The sequence below is a fragment of the Trachymyrmex septentrionalis genome, unplaced genomic scaffold (assembly GCF_001594115.1).
Source record: "Trachymyrmex septentrionalis isolate Tsep2-gDNA-1 unplaced genomic scaffold, Tsep1.0 scaffold44, whole genome shotgun sequence".
Classification (NCBI taxonomy): Eukaryota; Metazoa; Arthropoda; class Insecta; order Hymenoptera; family Formicidae; genus Trachymyrmex; species Trachymyrmex septentrionalis.
Window position 1 is genome coordinate 1,130,954 of NW_017305611.1, and position 14,369 is coordinate 1,145,322.

The following is a 14,369-nucleotide window of genomic DNA, read 5'->3' on the forward strand; positions in this document are numbered from 1 at the left end:
TCCTCTCTCTCTCCTCTCTTCTTTTCTCTATCCTTCCGTCTGCTTCTCCGTACCCTCTCTCCAAGTCTCTCTCTCTCTCTCTCTATCTTTTTCTCCCGCTTGAAACGCATGTCCCTGTCCTCTCCTCTCATCGCCGCCGTCTCCGTCCTTGCGCCTAGCTCTATCTCTCTCCATCTATCGCGTACCCTCTTTGTTGCTCCAACACCTGGCTCGCGACGCGAGCCTCCGCTCCGCTCCGGATACACAGCGTTGACTTCGTCAACGCGCCGCTGTCGTCTTCGCGGTCGCCGTCATCGTCGGTCGTCGCCGGCGCGCGGTATATACGTACGCACGTTCGTATGCACTCCGTGAGAAGGAGAGAGAAGAATTCGCAGTGCCACGTTTCGATGCGCTCGGTCGTCGCCGTGTCGCGCGTGTTTCCTTCGCAGCACGAGGAGTAGTGAACTGTGCGCGGGCGTCGGACGACGCGGACCGCAAGCGAGCGGCGGTCGCTCGTTCGCATTTCCAGGCCTTCGTGTGTTGCTCGTACGCGGGTGTCAGTGACATTATTCTAGTCTAGTAGGTACACCTAGCGGTCTAGAGCGACGACGCAGAATCCTCGCGCGGTGCAAACGCTGTCGTTTCCCAAGCTTCGAGCGTCACAATCTGAATCAGCTACGATAAGGTTCACGTTATCAGCTGCGATAAACACATTACGGGAGGCTTACGGTATTTCAAATAAACGCCAGCGCGAGGATTCTAGTCGCGATTGACACGTGTACGGAGAGAGCTGCGAGTTTTTAATGATTCGACTATTTAGACTTGCACATTGCTTCGGATTAAGTTCTTGTGCTGTGAATATGCGCAGTACTCTTTTCTATGTGAAAAAAAAGAAAAATGGTTTTGCTGAAGTATCTGGAAATTTAGCTGGATACAGATTTGAAAATAATTTTGTTAAAGTATGAAAATAATTCTGTTGAACGTTCAAGTTGGACTGTCAAAACTGTTTGCAGCATTGCTCATCTTGCTTGAGAGTTTCCTGTGGATTATTTTGAACTAGAATATTGTTATTGTGTAAACAAGAACTATTAATAAAATTTCCAATTTTTGAAAGCGAAGTGCCAACTTCACAGAGACTTAGCTTGATGGTCCTACAAAATTCTTTTCACGTCTCTATCTGTCTACCTAACATTTTTAGATATTTCAGCAGGATCATTTTTTTCTCACATTGAGAAGTGAAGTAAGTAAATTTATCGAGATATATTACACTTCGATTTTTATCTTTAATTTTTTTCTCACTCATAACAATATTCGACTAGCCATCGAAAAATTATACATCCAAATGAAAATATCCCAAGCGACTTGGCAACACCAGGTGTCTGTTTGACTCATACGCCTCGTAATCACGATAGTTCCAACACTCCAGCCTTCTGCTTTCTCATTCTCGCGCGATCGATAATATATTCGATGTCAATGAATATATACCTCCTTTCTCATATGACGACTTTTCAACACGTTCATCATTATTTCCCATGCATACTCGATATACCTGTTATCAATTCGATATGTTTCATTGACATTAGATTTGTGATTTAGGCCGATTTCTACCAATGCTCCTTACCTTTTTCTAATTCCTACAACTAGAGGAAGAAAATATATATATAAGTTAAAGCTATAGATTTAAAATTTATCTACATTGAAATGCGTAGTATCAGACTTTTAAATTGTTGATTTACACGTCGTATCGATTCACACATATGTCGTGATGCTTACATAGATTTTATCGCGCGTAGAAAGTTAACTATTATGAATGGGATGTATTATGTATTCTTTAGTCTATTCTGCGACATCAGATTTGACCTTTAGATAAAAAAATTTCAATTTTACTGAAAATCTATGCTTCCACACCTTGCTTATAATAAATTGTGTCAGTGTACTACATTTTTTAATATTAATGTTAATTTTTTTTTATATAATATTTGCGGTATTTTTTTTTCAAACATGTTCATCTTATGTTAAATAAACATCAAAATTTAAACGGACCGTTTTGGGACACGTGAATATATTAAATTTCGCACGAATTTTTCAATTGTATACTTTCTTACTACTGAAGAATCAACAATGTAACATCATATCGGCTATCAGTTAAGTGTTGCGTGTTTATCTGTTATTATCGGTAGCGCATAAGCCGGATAAATACGAGATATCGTGCAAGGTAAAAACAGTGCAATTTGCCTAGTATGCTTAATATGCGGCGCAAATACGCTCCCCAAGATAATATTAGAGAAATATTCAGTCGTCGTTGTCAACGGAAATATTTAAAATTTCGTTAGACCTAACGCGGGCTCTTTCTTCTCGTCGACAGTTCAGTGACATATATCGTGTCGCTCGAACAATTTTCCCGACGCCGCGTCGAGGGAGACAGACCGCTGTGGGATAAGAAGAAAGTCGTTTTTATCGAACGCGAACGATTATGTAATAGACGCCGAGAGCGAGGAGCAGCACGAGTCGACAAGTCGCACGACAAAACTGGTCGAGGCGGAGACGTGCACAGGAGCAGCTATAACGCTGCGTTTACTCACGCGTCGGCTCTCTCAAGTCCTGCGCGACTTCTTAATTTGGTTGGATCGCGATACTTTTACTTGAATTGGCACTGCCTAGTACACTACCCGCCGTTTATTCGCTCGGCAAATTTACTCGACGAAGATCGGAGTATATAAATAATCGTGATTCCCTGCGGCTTGTGATTATTCTTTAAGGTATTCAGCAATAAATAATGAGTCGGCAACATCAATCGAAGATGATAAATGCTGAGAATAAATATCTTGTTTTACGCTGTTGAGATTGTTCTTAAAAGACTGATGTGTGATCGATTAATCGCATTTTTTATTATGTCAACATTTATTTGACCTTTAAGTGGGTAGATGGGGTGGCCATAAGCACACCCCCAAAGGGTGTATTCTACGTTGTATTATTGAAACTTTTGAGATGGATTCCGATTGGAATTATTTTGTTTTCGTTAAAAAGCACAATGGAAATCTAGGGAACAATTCCGATTGGATAATTTTATAATACGTATAGTTTTCTTCGAAACCTTATTCTCTGGGAAAGGAAAATAAAATATTGTCCAGATATTCAAAAGTTTTAAAGCCATTTTGCGAAGTGGCACCTCGAGAATTCATCAATCTTTTATTCAATCTACTAAACTATTTTTAAATTTCTTGAAGAACTTTAAAACTTTTAAATATCTGAAGAATTAATACAAAATATTGAAGAACCTTAAAACTTTTAAATATCTGAAGGGGTGAAGAATTGTAAGAAAAATTTATTTAAAAAAAAATATGCCAACTTTACAGTGGTTCTTGAAATTGATTATTTTACCATTTCTGTTTCGTAAAAAAAAAGGTATAATTAATGTAAATTTAACTATATATAACATAATATACTATTGAAAAATAAAACTAGTGAGAAATATAAAATAAAAATTGTTTTTTGGTCTGAGCAACTCATCTACCAATTTGCGATTTTTTAAACCATCTACTTACTTAAAGGCTAAAATCAATGGCTGATTGACTGAATGCGGACAATTGTGGTCGATGGGATGAAATTCTCGGTTGTTTCCATAGTTGCCCCTTGGCGAGCATGAACTCATCGTCTCCCGGTGAACGACACTCTAATGGAAGGAGTAAAACAACATTGAAGACGTCTGCAACGACTAAATATCCTTACATGGTCAACCAGAGACAAATTCGCGGATTGTGCCATCGGTAAACATTGGGAAAGGTGCGATTCGATTGTAGGCGGATACAGTCTAGGCAAATACAGGTGGGGCCTGTTCAATTTCAGGCTTAAACACGTGCTAACCGGTCCCTTCCTCTCGAAACTAGATTCGACGAGTCTAAACGAGTTTCCCATTCTTGGTAGCATCAGGAGGTAGAATTCACTTTCCATGGCAATAGAAATTTTATTATTGTTCACGGCAGTGAAGACGATTCTATCGAGGGAATTTCAGGATAACGCACGCTAAAACGTGTGAGTCGGCAGTATTCTTCCTCTCGATATTGGAAAAGACTACAAAAGTGATGCTCGTCCGGCCGTAAGGAATCTTGGGTTTGTCCGACTGTACGTCTTTATCGCTAATTCTCACGGCTTACCGGTCACCCTTTATTTGTACACTTGTTAGATGGTACTTCGTGGCAAGAATAAACGTGATTCTCCTAAGCACCTATGCTGCTTGTTGACGTCGCGTCGGCGGCGATTGCAATGCATTGTGATCGAACGCGGTGCACGTCCGCGCAGATTACGCCTCCGCCAGCGCAACCTGCTCTCGGTATAGCTCTCGTGACATCCGTGCGAACACTTTCGTATCTTTCGTTATCTCGTGCGCTAACCCACGTACTGCGTACGTGGCTCGCACAGCCTTTTAAGGGTCGGTCGCGACCGAAGGTATCACCTTCAGCTGTTCCGTATTCTCTTTTTGAGATATCAATCTTTAAGCCCGTATCGGACAACGGATTGAATTTTGTTCGAAATTTAGCCAATCAAGGCGAGGTCCAGTTAAACTTGATATTGCAGGTTTTTTCCTTCTAATTCATTAAATTTCAATCCGATATCAATTTCAAATTTAAAATCAGATGTGACATTCTATCAGTTCGAATTTATAATATCAAGTTGTAACTAATTTTAGTTATCTTTAGTTGTTTCTACAGGTTGTCATTGCTCCTACTCGGCGTCGTTAATTTGACCAAAACAATGGAGTTGAATAATTTAACTGAAGAAAACGTATTAAATTAGATTCAAATTTAGTTTATTATTTACTAAATACATACGTTAATCTGGCTGATGTTTACTTTGAAACTAACAACAAAAGTGGATTAATTTTTAATTTTATTTTGACACACGAGAAAATAAAAAAATAACTAAATGTTGTTTAACTTAAGAGATTGGGTTACCATTGCTACTTTAATTACATGTTTTTTTGTTGCGAAATTTATTATTGTCTACCTTGACTTTGGTAAACATGGGGAAAGCTCTAATATGTTCTAAAATTTGGAACATATACCAATCCACAATTTCAATTCTAAACTACATTCTGCTACTGGTTTTAGATAGATCTTTAGATTAAAATGAAATTAAAATTAGTTTTACAATATAATGGGAAAACAGATTTTTCTATGATAACGCGCGCGCGATGGAATTTTTTATTCACGCTTCGTCGATGTTGATACATCGGAGTCATCGTCTCAGGAAGCGACGTGTTTGTTCTGTCATCATCACGCCTACTTTGCCTACCTTTGAAATCGATATATCCTCGGTTTCTCATTACCTTAATCGTTCGTGGTCCCTCACCTACTACTACTACGTCACTACATACGTAACTCATCGTATGCGAGGCGACGCCCTTTCAAGGGGTAACCACGAAGGGTGCCGACCTACGTCCTGAAAATCCATACACGCCGATTACGCAGAAAAGATATGGAATTGAAGGTATAAACGCGAAGGGATAACTTTTTCGTAATCCACGCGGGAGACGCGCGACTCGATTAGTCTTGGCGGGCCTCTGAGTCCCCTTGAAGGTTGATCCCGCGGAGGGAGTAACCTCGCCTGGGCCCCCGGGAGTAATGGGCCGAGATCGGCTGCGGACCCGTTATGCGACTTGGCGCAAGAATGCCGCCGAGCCGGCCTCCGCGTAGCCCGCGTTATGCCGCTCGAGATACGAGCGCGCGCGCGTGCCTTCCTCTCCTTCACTGGTTCCTCCTTGGTCTCACGCGAGGGAACGCACCTCCCCCTCGGATTTTTTCATCAATCCTCTGTTGAGTGTAATTTTCAGCCTTTACCTCTTTGACACTGTACACTGAAAGAAAAGATTGAATCGGCTGCTGCAGCGAATTAGATAGTAAAATGTGGCATAGCACTTTTAATTGGATCGCAACGGCCAATTTTTGGTTGCTGCAGCCAATTGTTGCTTGCGTCTGTTCGCAATGTAGGATTTTCATTGGCTAACGCGATCAAAAATCGCCTTGCTACAACCAATTAAAAATGCTACGCCGTATTTAATCGTCTAATTTGCTGCAGCAACTAATCTTTTCTTTCAGCGCGGGAACTCATCACTGGGAAAAATGTTTGGAATAGGTATCTCGAGAATAGATATCAATCGGAATTCTGATTATCTTAATTATAAGAATTGTATGGTAGATTTAATCCGGAAATTCTGATTCGTCCATTTTCAACTACCCTCGAAAAAAATCGGTGTGGATTTCGTATCGCGTAGTGTCCGTGTAATTTTCATCGTATTGATATCAATTACTGTTTATTTACGTCAAAACAGATAATTCTCATTTGTGACAACTCAGTTGGGTGTACGTTTCTTTCCATTTTGACAAGCGAGGTTTAATTGAGTTTTTACTCACATGGCTTGAGGCCATGTGCTTTACTGGATCTTGTTAATCCTATTAATTCACATTGAAAGCGAAGCTATAAATCCGTTATGCGAGAACTTTGTCATTAAAATAAGCAAGTGATGACGTCATTATCTAAGTATAAAATACATAACTTTAGATTTAGTATATCACTTATGCGAAAGTGGAATGCAACTATTAAATTGATAACTTTTAAATTGGTGTAGATTTGTAGCCTCTATACAGTGTTTATGCCAGCACCATCACGATGTGGATCTAAAACTCATGGTGTTGCAAATCCGCGACGAGATTTTTTTTTAGACTGCAGAATAATGTTGGTATTAATATTAACACCAGTGAGAAAATCATATAGACGCTGTACGGTGTTAAATTCGCACCGACACTTTTCAGAGAGTGCGGAATTGAAATTGATGCAACCCCGCGGACATTTTTCTCACCGATCGCAAAACTTTCGCTCACAGACGTGCCACTTTGAGCTCTTCCAGCTAGCTATTGCGATATTCGTGTATGCATACAAGCGAGCAATAGCGCGCATAGGCGATTGCGCGAGGCAGGCATTCGTAATATCGTAGTTTCGCCCCGTCATTTAACTTGTCGGTTAATACTACTCCGTAGTTACGTGTCTACGCGCCGTCGCCCCACGCTCTGCGCGCGATGTCGGATGTTAACGCATCGGGAGATATTAACGCTTTAACCCTTCACAGAGAGTTTCTCTCGCGCGGCAAATAGCGCCGGCCATAGCGTGCCGCTATCGACGGATCCGAACTTGATGCATCCGCGTTTTTGGCATACCTTCGCACTCTCGCCGGCGCGTATGACGCGCGCTCTCCGCAAGCGGACTATGCTCATATAAGGCGCACGTGAGGATATATATGCACGTCTATATATCCTCTCGAGGATGCAAGAGAGTAAAGTTTTCTCGGAACGCATGATTCAGCACCCGGCGACATTAAGTGCGAGAGACCGTCGTCGCGCTCGTATGTGCCATTCGGCGTTTAATGAATTAACAAGGGCCCCCGTCCATTAGGCGCTCGTTCCCGATGCGGTGCGGGATCAATTAAAGCCACATTCACGGGTCAACGAGCGGCGAAAGATGCATTCTCCTCGGTTCGCGTTTAACTCTCTAAAATTGAATTCAGACGCGGGATACCGTTAGATTTTAAATCGAAATCCAAAAACGAGCAGCGAATTCAGCTGGGAGTTGTTAATTCACGCTCGGCGAAAAAAACAAAAAAAAAACAAATCTTAATTACTTTTGCGTCGATCGAGCGTTTTTGCGATTCGGATTTTTCGAGAGCTATAGGTTTTTTTTCGTTAACCAGGTTTTTTTTCCCCCCACGCGGGGTTATATTTAACAACGCCGACGGGAGATGTACGACGGACGAGGGGATCGGTTCTCGCGTGTAATGGCGATCGGCGGCTCGTTGCAGAATCGACCTCACCTAACCGCACGTCGCGTGGCGACCGCGTCGCTTTGTTTTCTTTCCGTTTCTAATTTCGTGCGGGCACAAGAGTGACGACCGGCTCCGGCGTGCGGGGTGCGTGCGACGCGTACGTGCGTGATGCATTCGATCGCGCGCGCGCGCGCGCGAGAGACGAGACCGATCCGAATGTGTATGCGCGTCGCGCCTCGCGCGTCGTTGCGACGGCGCACTTTTCGTATTCCGCGCACGCAATTCCTATCGTCTTAGACATTTCGTTCTGATTTTCCTTTCTTTATACCGAATTCTTTTAAATTTTATTTCGAGAGAACGTTTATTAATATTCCTCTTGGAATTATGTGTGCGTGAGAAATATTAATAAACATTCTCCCTCTCTGTCTCGGAACGTGAAAAGGGTACAGTAAAAAGATTTTTCTACGTACACTTTATTTTGAGAGAGAACGTTTGTTAATATTGTGAGGGCAGGGATTGCATTAAAACTGCACGGAGAGAATTTTTTTTCTTAGAATTCATCCTGAAAGTATATATGACTTGTGGGACAACGTTGTATTTCGAAGAATTTTAATGTGAATCTCTCTCATTAATCAGACTACAGTAACGTATGAAATAAGTTTGATCAATTTTACCGAAGTGCATGGTAAAAATCTTCAAAGTATCGTATTATATTCTCGGGGTAAATTTTAAAAGAGAATTTTCTCCGTGTAGAAATCAGGGAAATCATAGAAAGATAGGGAAGTTGAAAACGTTCAGAGAAAAGTCAGGAAAGGTTTTGCGAGAAAAAACATTTTCTGGGAAATTAAAATTCTTAGTCTGGAAATCAGGGAAAAGTTACGGAACTCTAGAAAGAGCAATTTGTGGCAACTCTGTGAAGGCGAGATGTATAAGATCATAGAAAAAAGGGAGTAAACAGACAAAAAGATATGAAATAATACAAATCTGATGAGAGAAAGAGGAACGAAGAAAAAAGGAGAGAGAGAGAGAGCGAGAGAGAGAGAGAGCGAGAGAGAGAGAGAGCGAGAGAGAGAGAGAGCGAGAGAGAGAGAGAGCGAGAGAGAGAGAGAGTGAGTGAGTGAGTGAATGAGTGAATGTCTACTGAACGGTAGTGGAATAATCTCCTGACAGTCCCCGCCGCCGCATCGGTGAATTGGTCCATGACGGACCTTCCTGACACACGCACCGACCACACGACGGTGGCACCCACGTACCCATTCTCCGTTTACCATATGCGGGGAGTTCGATCTCGCGGTTAGGCGCGCTTCCATCGTCGCCTTAAGGCTCTGCCGATGCCAGGCGTGTGCGTCGGCGCTCAGTCTCCACGCGCCTCGCGAATCGTCAGTTCGAAAAGGTCGCTCTATCTGTCCAATCCGCTCGTCCATCTATCCGTCCGATTTCGCTTTTCTTTCGGCGTTTTTCACAGCTCGAGATCCTCGACACCTTCGTACAGCTCCAATTACGTCGTAGGTGCGTGTCGGAGACGTTACATTACGGTGTCACGAGAATTAGAAAAAGAAAAGCAAAATTGTCCGCCGGTTTATACCCAACAGTTTCAGTTGATTTTGCCAAGTGAAGGAATTGATAGAAAATGTTTGTTGGGTCGAGTAAGCATATAGTGCGGTGCCCCTCGTAAAACTTATCCATCAAATTCAACATATTATTAGCCTTGTTTATACATTCTGCGATTTATTCTTACTTGTCTTGTATAAAAATATATACAAGTTGTTCGCTATTAAGGTCTATAAATTTTCAGACAAAAGAGATTGCGAATATTCGGTTAGATAAATCATGAGCTAATTATATTTAATTACATTCTATTACCGTTGTTGAGGTTGTGCCGTTACCTTATCCTAGTCGTTAGCCTAATATGCTGGACGATCGATTACAAATTTGATGGATACGCGTGGGTTAATAGTATGTGGTGGTACCTGGTGGCCGGGTGTAACCGTGATCGAGTTTCCAAGTTCCTTACTAGGCGTGAACCAAGGCTGTTGATTTCTATAGAATCTAATGCGGATATATCGATCAATCCTTTTTATTCTGATCTCGTTACTCTTTGTTTCCACTGATTTTTTTCACAATTCCTGCGATTCGATGGCTAGTGCATTTCAATTTGCACTTCTTTCGTGCAAAATAATGAATTAACCGTGTTATTACACGACCTGTAACTGGAACATATAACTCCTGATGTGTTCGACTCAAAAGTTTTTCCTTATTTTTACATAGTAATGATTCGGAATAATTTTATGTTTCACCGTTTCTAAACTTGAAGAATTTTCAGAAAATATAAAACTACCAGCAAAAACTTTAGTGGGTTCCTAAGGAATAGTTCTTTTAGCGTCAGAAAAATATGTGTTCCCGCAGCGGGTTATGTATTTAGTTACGTAGTACGATTTTAGAATCGTTTTTTCCAAAAATAAAATAATGTTGGTCCTAAAATCGAGGTCTCTCTCCGGCCACGTTTCACTTTTTTATTATTATTTTTATTAAACTTCTTTTAACGTTCAAACATCTTATTCGCGCATTGCGCATTATCGTTGCACAGGTTTTCCATCTTCGTGTTGTCACTGACAGCAGTCACGAGACGGCGAGTCGGGTGTTTTTCGAGAATTCACAAAGTGCCATATCGTATAAGAGGTTTGGGGCGACAATAAAGCGACGGCGGTCTCATTTACATACCGCCGCGCGGCAGATTGGAATCCGAAGGTGAGGGAATCCTTGGAGCCGATTCCTCGAACGACGGGAGGCTCCCGAGAAAACCGATCGCGTTCCAGCCGAAGCTGGTGCACAACGTCGTGGTAAACAACGACGAGATAATCGGCGGGATACACCACGGAGACTCGGGCGTCCTGCGTTCCGCCGCGCCGCCGAATGTAATCGGCGATAAAAACGGGAGGAGGGAAACACGAGACTACATTGAACGAACGACGAGCTGAGAAGCCGAGAGCTCTTCCAACTCGAGAGCGAAAACTTTGAGAGAGGAAAATTTACGAAAAAATGTAAGAAAAGAAATATATTGTATATTCACGCGACTGGAAGCCAACGAGCTAAGGCGTGTCCGGGTATACTTCGAAGGAACACACGAGATTTCTACGAGCGCGAACGTCGAATGGTGAACGCGATTTAAACGCGGAATAAGCGAGCTAATCGAGCCCTGCCGCCGGCTGTTGTCAGGGCGGCATTGGAGAACGGTGCCGGTTCCGCGTTCTCGTGTCGTGAAGTGTGTCATGATAGTTCGCGCGTGAGCCGGGCATGAACGTTGAAACCTGCACCCTCTACTTCGCTGGGACGGCCCGGGGCCCGGAGAAGGACAGGATGTCGACCCAGGCTTACTACAAGGAGCGGCTCGGCTTCGACCCGGCGGACACCGTCGCCGAGCATCAGCGCGAGCAACGCTCGCAGCACGGTTACGAGGAGTCACTCTCCAAATTCAAAGGTCAGAATGCGAACGGATTCCCGGAGGAGGGTCCGGGGTGCAATGGCGAAATTGGGGAACACCGTGCTGGCAACACCCAGGCTTTCTGGGGCTGCTGGGCGATGTTCATTGAGGCGCACGGTAGGTGAAGAGAGAGAGAGAGAGAGAGAGAGAGTTGGCATGAATGTATTGGAAGATTTTTCGTGAAAGCTCAGCTGTTTTTTTCCCCCTTTTTTGTCTTTTTGTGGTTTTTCCTGTAAGTGTCCTGGAATTGTTATCCTTGTATATTCTTTTTAATAAGTAAAGCAAACAATTTGCTATTTATCTGATCACCGACTTTATGTCAATTCGAAACGAGAGACGTTCTCCTTGCGCGAAATTAAATCGTTGGAATTTGTATTCCAAGCACGTAATAACCTTCGCAACATGCTAATTTCGACATTCCCACCCGATTTAAGAGCGGGGGATACTTCAAAAAAACAGCTATAATTATGGAACGGTTCCTATAAAACGACTGTAATTCGAAGTTGGCTATTGAAGTGAATATTCATGATACCTTTGTCGGTAGAAAACGTAACATACGTTAATTTACGACATGATAAATCAAATTCCTAAATGTACAGCATTACCTCCATGAAACTGATATCATTTGTAAAATTAATATTTTATATTTGTTTTATAAATATAATTATATTGTAAGATTAACCGTGTTTATAAAACATAAAAATTGCACAAATATTTCCAGTCGTTCATCCAAATATGCAATGCGTTTGCCTGTAGTTTGCAAATTGTAAATTTACTCACACACAGAGTGATGATATTGCTTTACTAACTTGGCGATTAAATTTGTTCCACCGACCGCGCTTGTAACACGCGCGATACGCGTCTAAAAGGTTTGAGTTACGCTCGCGACGTTTGTTTGATAAATGTTTGAGCTATGAGTGTCGCTTTCCTCGCCTCACCTTTTTATAGCAGTCGAGTGTAGTTTACGTGTGGAAATATCCAAACTTATCGTCTATATACATGAAATAAATAGACATATATTTAAAAATAGCGATTATCTTTTATCCTTTGTCTGTTTATATCCATTTTCACCAATGTATTATATATTAATCTCTTCATCTTTTTCTAGTTCCAAAAATTAGAGAATGATGAAGAGTAAGTTGAATCGAATTTAAAGTTAATCTATAGAGGCTAAACAACAAATAACATGAATACCTATTTAAAAATACATTATTTATTTTATTCAAATATATAATGAGGCTCGGAAGAATCTATCAGTGAAAAATGTAAAGAAAGCCCATCGGAGTCTACATCGGCTATTCGGATGCACAAAAAATTCTTTATTTTTCGTGTGAATGTAACAAAACAAATAAAATACACGTTCCAACCCCTCAGTTCGAGTCCTTATCGATACAAAATGTAAATCGAAATTACATTTATTTTATTATTACTGTTACATTAATAAGAGCGGCTTTTTGTTTGCGTTTAATACACTCAAAGTTTTAGAGAGTATACATTGGTGGAAACGGGCATAAAGCTGTTATTTAATTACACAACCGATTGCCGATTGCGATTGTGGTTGGTGATTACTTGTCAACCAATTAGAGCGTAGCCATCGGTGATTACTTTTCTCTGATTGGTTGAAAAAATAATCGCCAATCACAATCGCAATTCAATCGGGGATCTTGGTGCGATTACGGCTTTAGACTAATGCGGCTTAGGACTAATGTCCGCCAACCTCCGTCCACCCCCGGAGAATCCGGAGAAAAATTTCAGAATTTGACGCGTCGCATTCGCGAAGTCACGCGGATCCAGTGTTCCACGCACGCGGAGTTTTTATCCGCGGCCCACCATTTTACAATTACGCCAAGTAGACAAACAATAAACAATGGCCGTCACTTTTCATAATCTCTGCCCACTCGGATTGCGCATTGCGATTGCTCGTATACGCCCAGTTAGCTGCTTTTCACTTAGCGCAAAAGTAAACGGCCGGAAGGCTCGTAGAAATGACGTCAGCGCCGTGTCGTTCGCCGCGATTGATCGCTAATTTAATCGTAATTACCGACATCGCGTCCGGCGAAGAGTAATTCCACTCGTGACGCGGCTGTTACGTTGTTGTTATCGACGACGTTGTTGCTTTCGTATCGTATCGTACCGTACCGTATCCCGCGCGCCTTGTCTCCTCCGGGCGGTTCTTTCGACGGAGCTGATGGAGCGAAGGACGCGCATTATGAAATCGAGAGTCTCTCGTCCGCGCGTTACAATCTCCTCTTACACGGGATTACCAGAGGTGCGGTGATTAATAACGGAAGTGTTAAAATTCGAGCTCGCGTCGTTGCTCATGAATGAGGTACGTGAGATACATCAGCCGAAGATGTCAATCACGGTTAGCCATTCTCTCTCGTAGCTTCTGTAAAGGTGCCCTCGAACGATACATTTGCTCGATGAACGTTTGTATGCATACAAAATGGAGTAAAAAACATGGATCTGCAAAGTTAGCACGACGTTCTCTTAATATAAAGAAAAAATTAAGCCAGCTCCTAGTAGTTCTTTTCATAGTTCTACAGATCCTTATAAAAAGAAAAAAAGTTCCACATCTTTTTATACTAAAAAATCAAAATTGAAATTAATGGCGTGCTAATTTTGGTTTCTAATGTAAAAAAATGTGGAACTCGTTTTTATCTTTATAAGGAACTGTAAGATTCCTTATAAAAAAAAAAAGGCAGAGAGTTAAGACACAAAGTTGTAAATCTTATTGCGTTAAATGAAAGATTTATTAAGCCTAAGACAAAAAATTTTACTTGCATTTTTATTATAAACACTGGCGAGGATCTTACATGTCAATGTCAGGATATATCGTGTAATAAATGTACTTAATAAAACAGTAAAATTTGTCACCAGAAATATATTCTGATTCACTATTCCCTGATTTGTCGAAAATTTGATAACTTGACAATGTTATCTAACACCATTCTAAATACCGAAAGGGTATCGCATAAATTACAGTCAAGAACTTCCGAAAAGAATAAATATCGATGAATACGTTCATTGACGTTTATCTTTAGCTCCTGCAGTGTCGGTTACTGTTCTCAGAGCTTCCACATTCCAGCATTCGTA

General features: G+C 41.6%; 1 protein-coding gene across 7 annotated transcripts in view; it reads left to right on the forward strand.

Moving 5' to 3' along the window:
- Window positions 1-47: 47 nt before the first annotated feature.
- The window catches only part of LOC108751379 (microtubule-actin cross-linking factor 1), a 102,843-nt gene continuing 88,521 nt past the window's right edge, over window positions 48-14,369 (forward strand). For all 7 annotated transcript variants that reach the window (XM_018491500.1, XM_018491501.1, XM_018491504.1 and 4 more), the window contains exons 1-2: window positions 48-558; window positions 10,380-11,270. In XM_018491500.1, coding sequence (XP_018347002.1) covers window positions 11,087-11,270 — 184 coding nt within the window. In that variant the 5' untranslated portion in view covers window positions 48-558; window positions 10,380-11,086. The remainder of the gene's footprint in view (window positions 559-10,379; window positions 11,271-14,369) is intronic.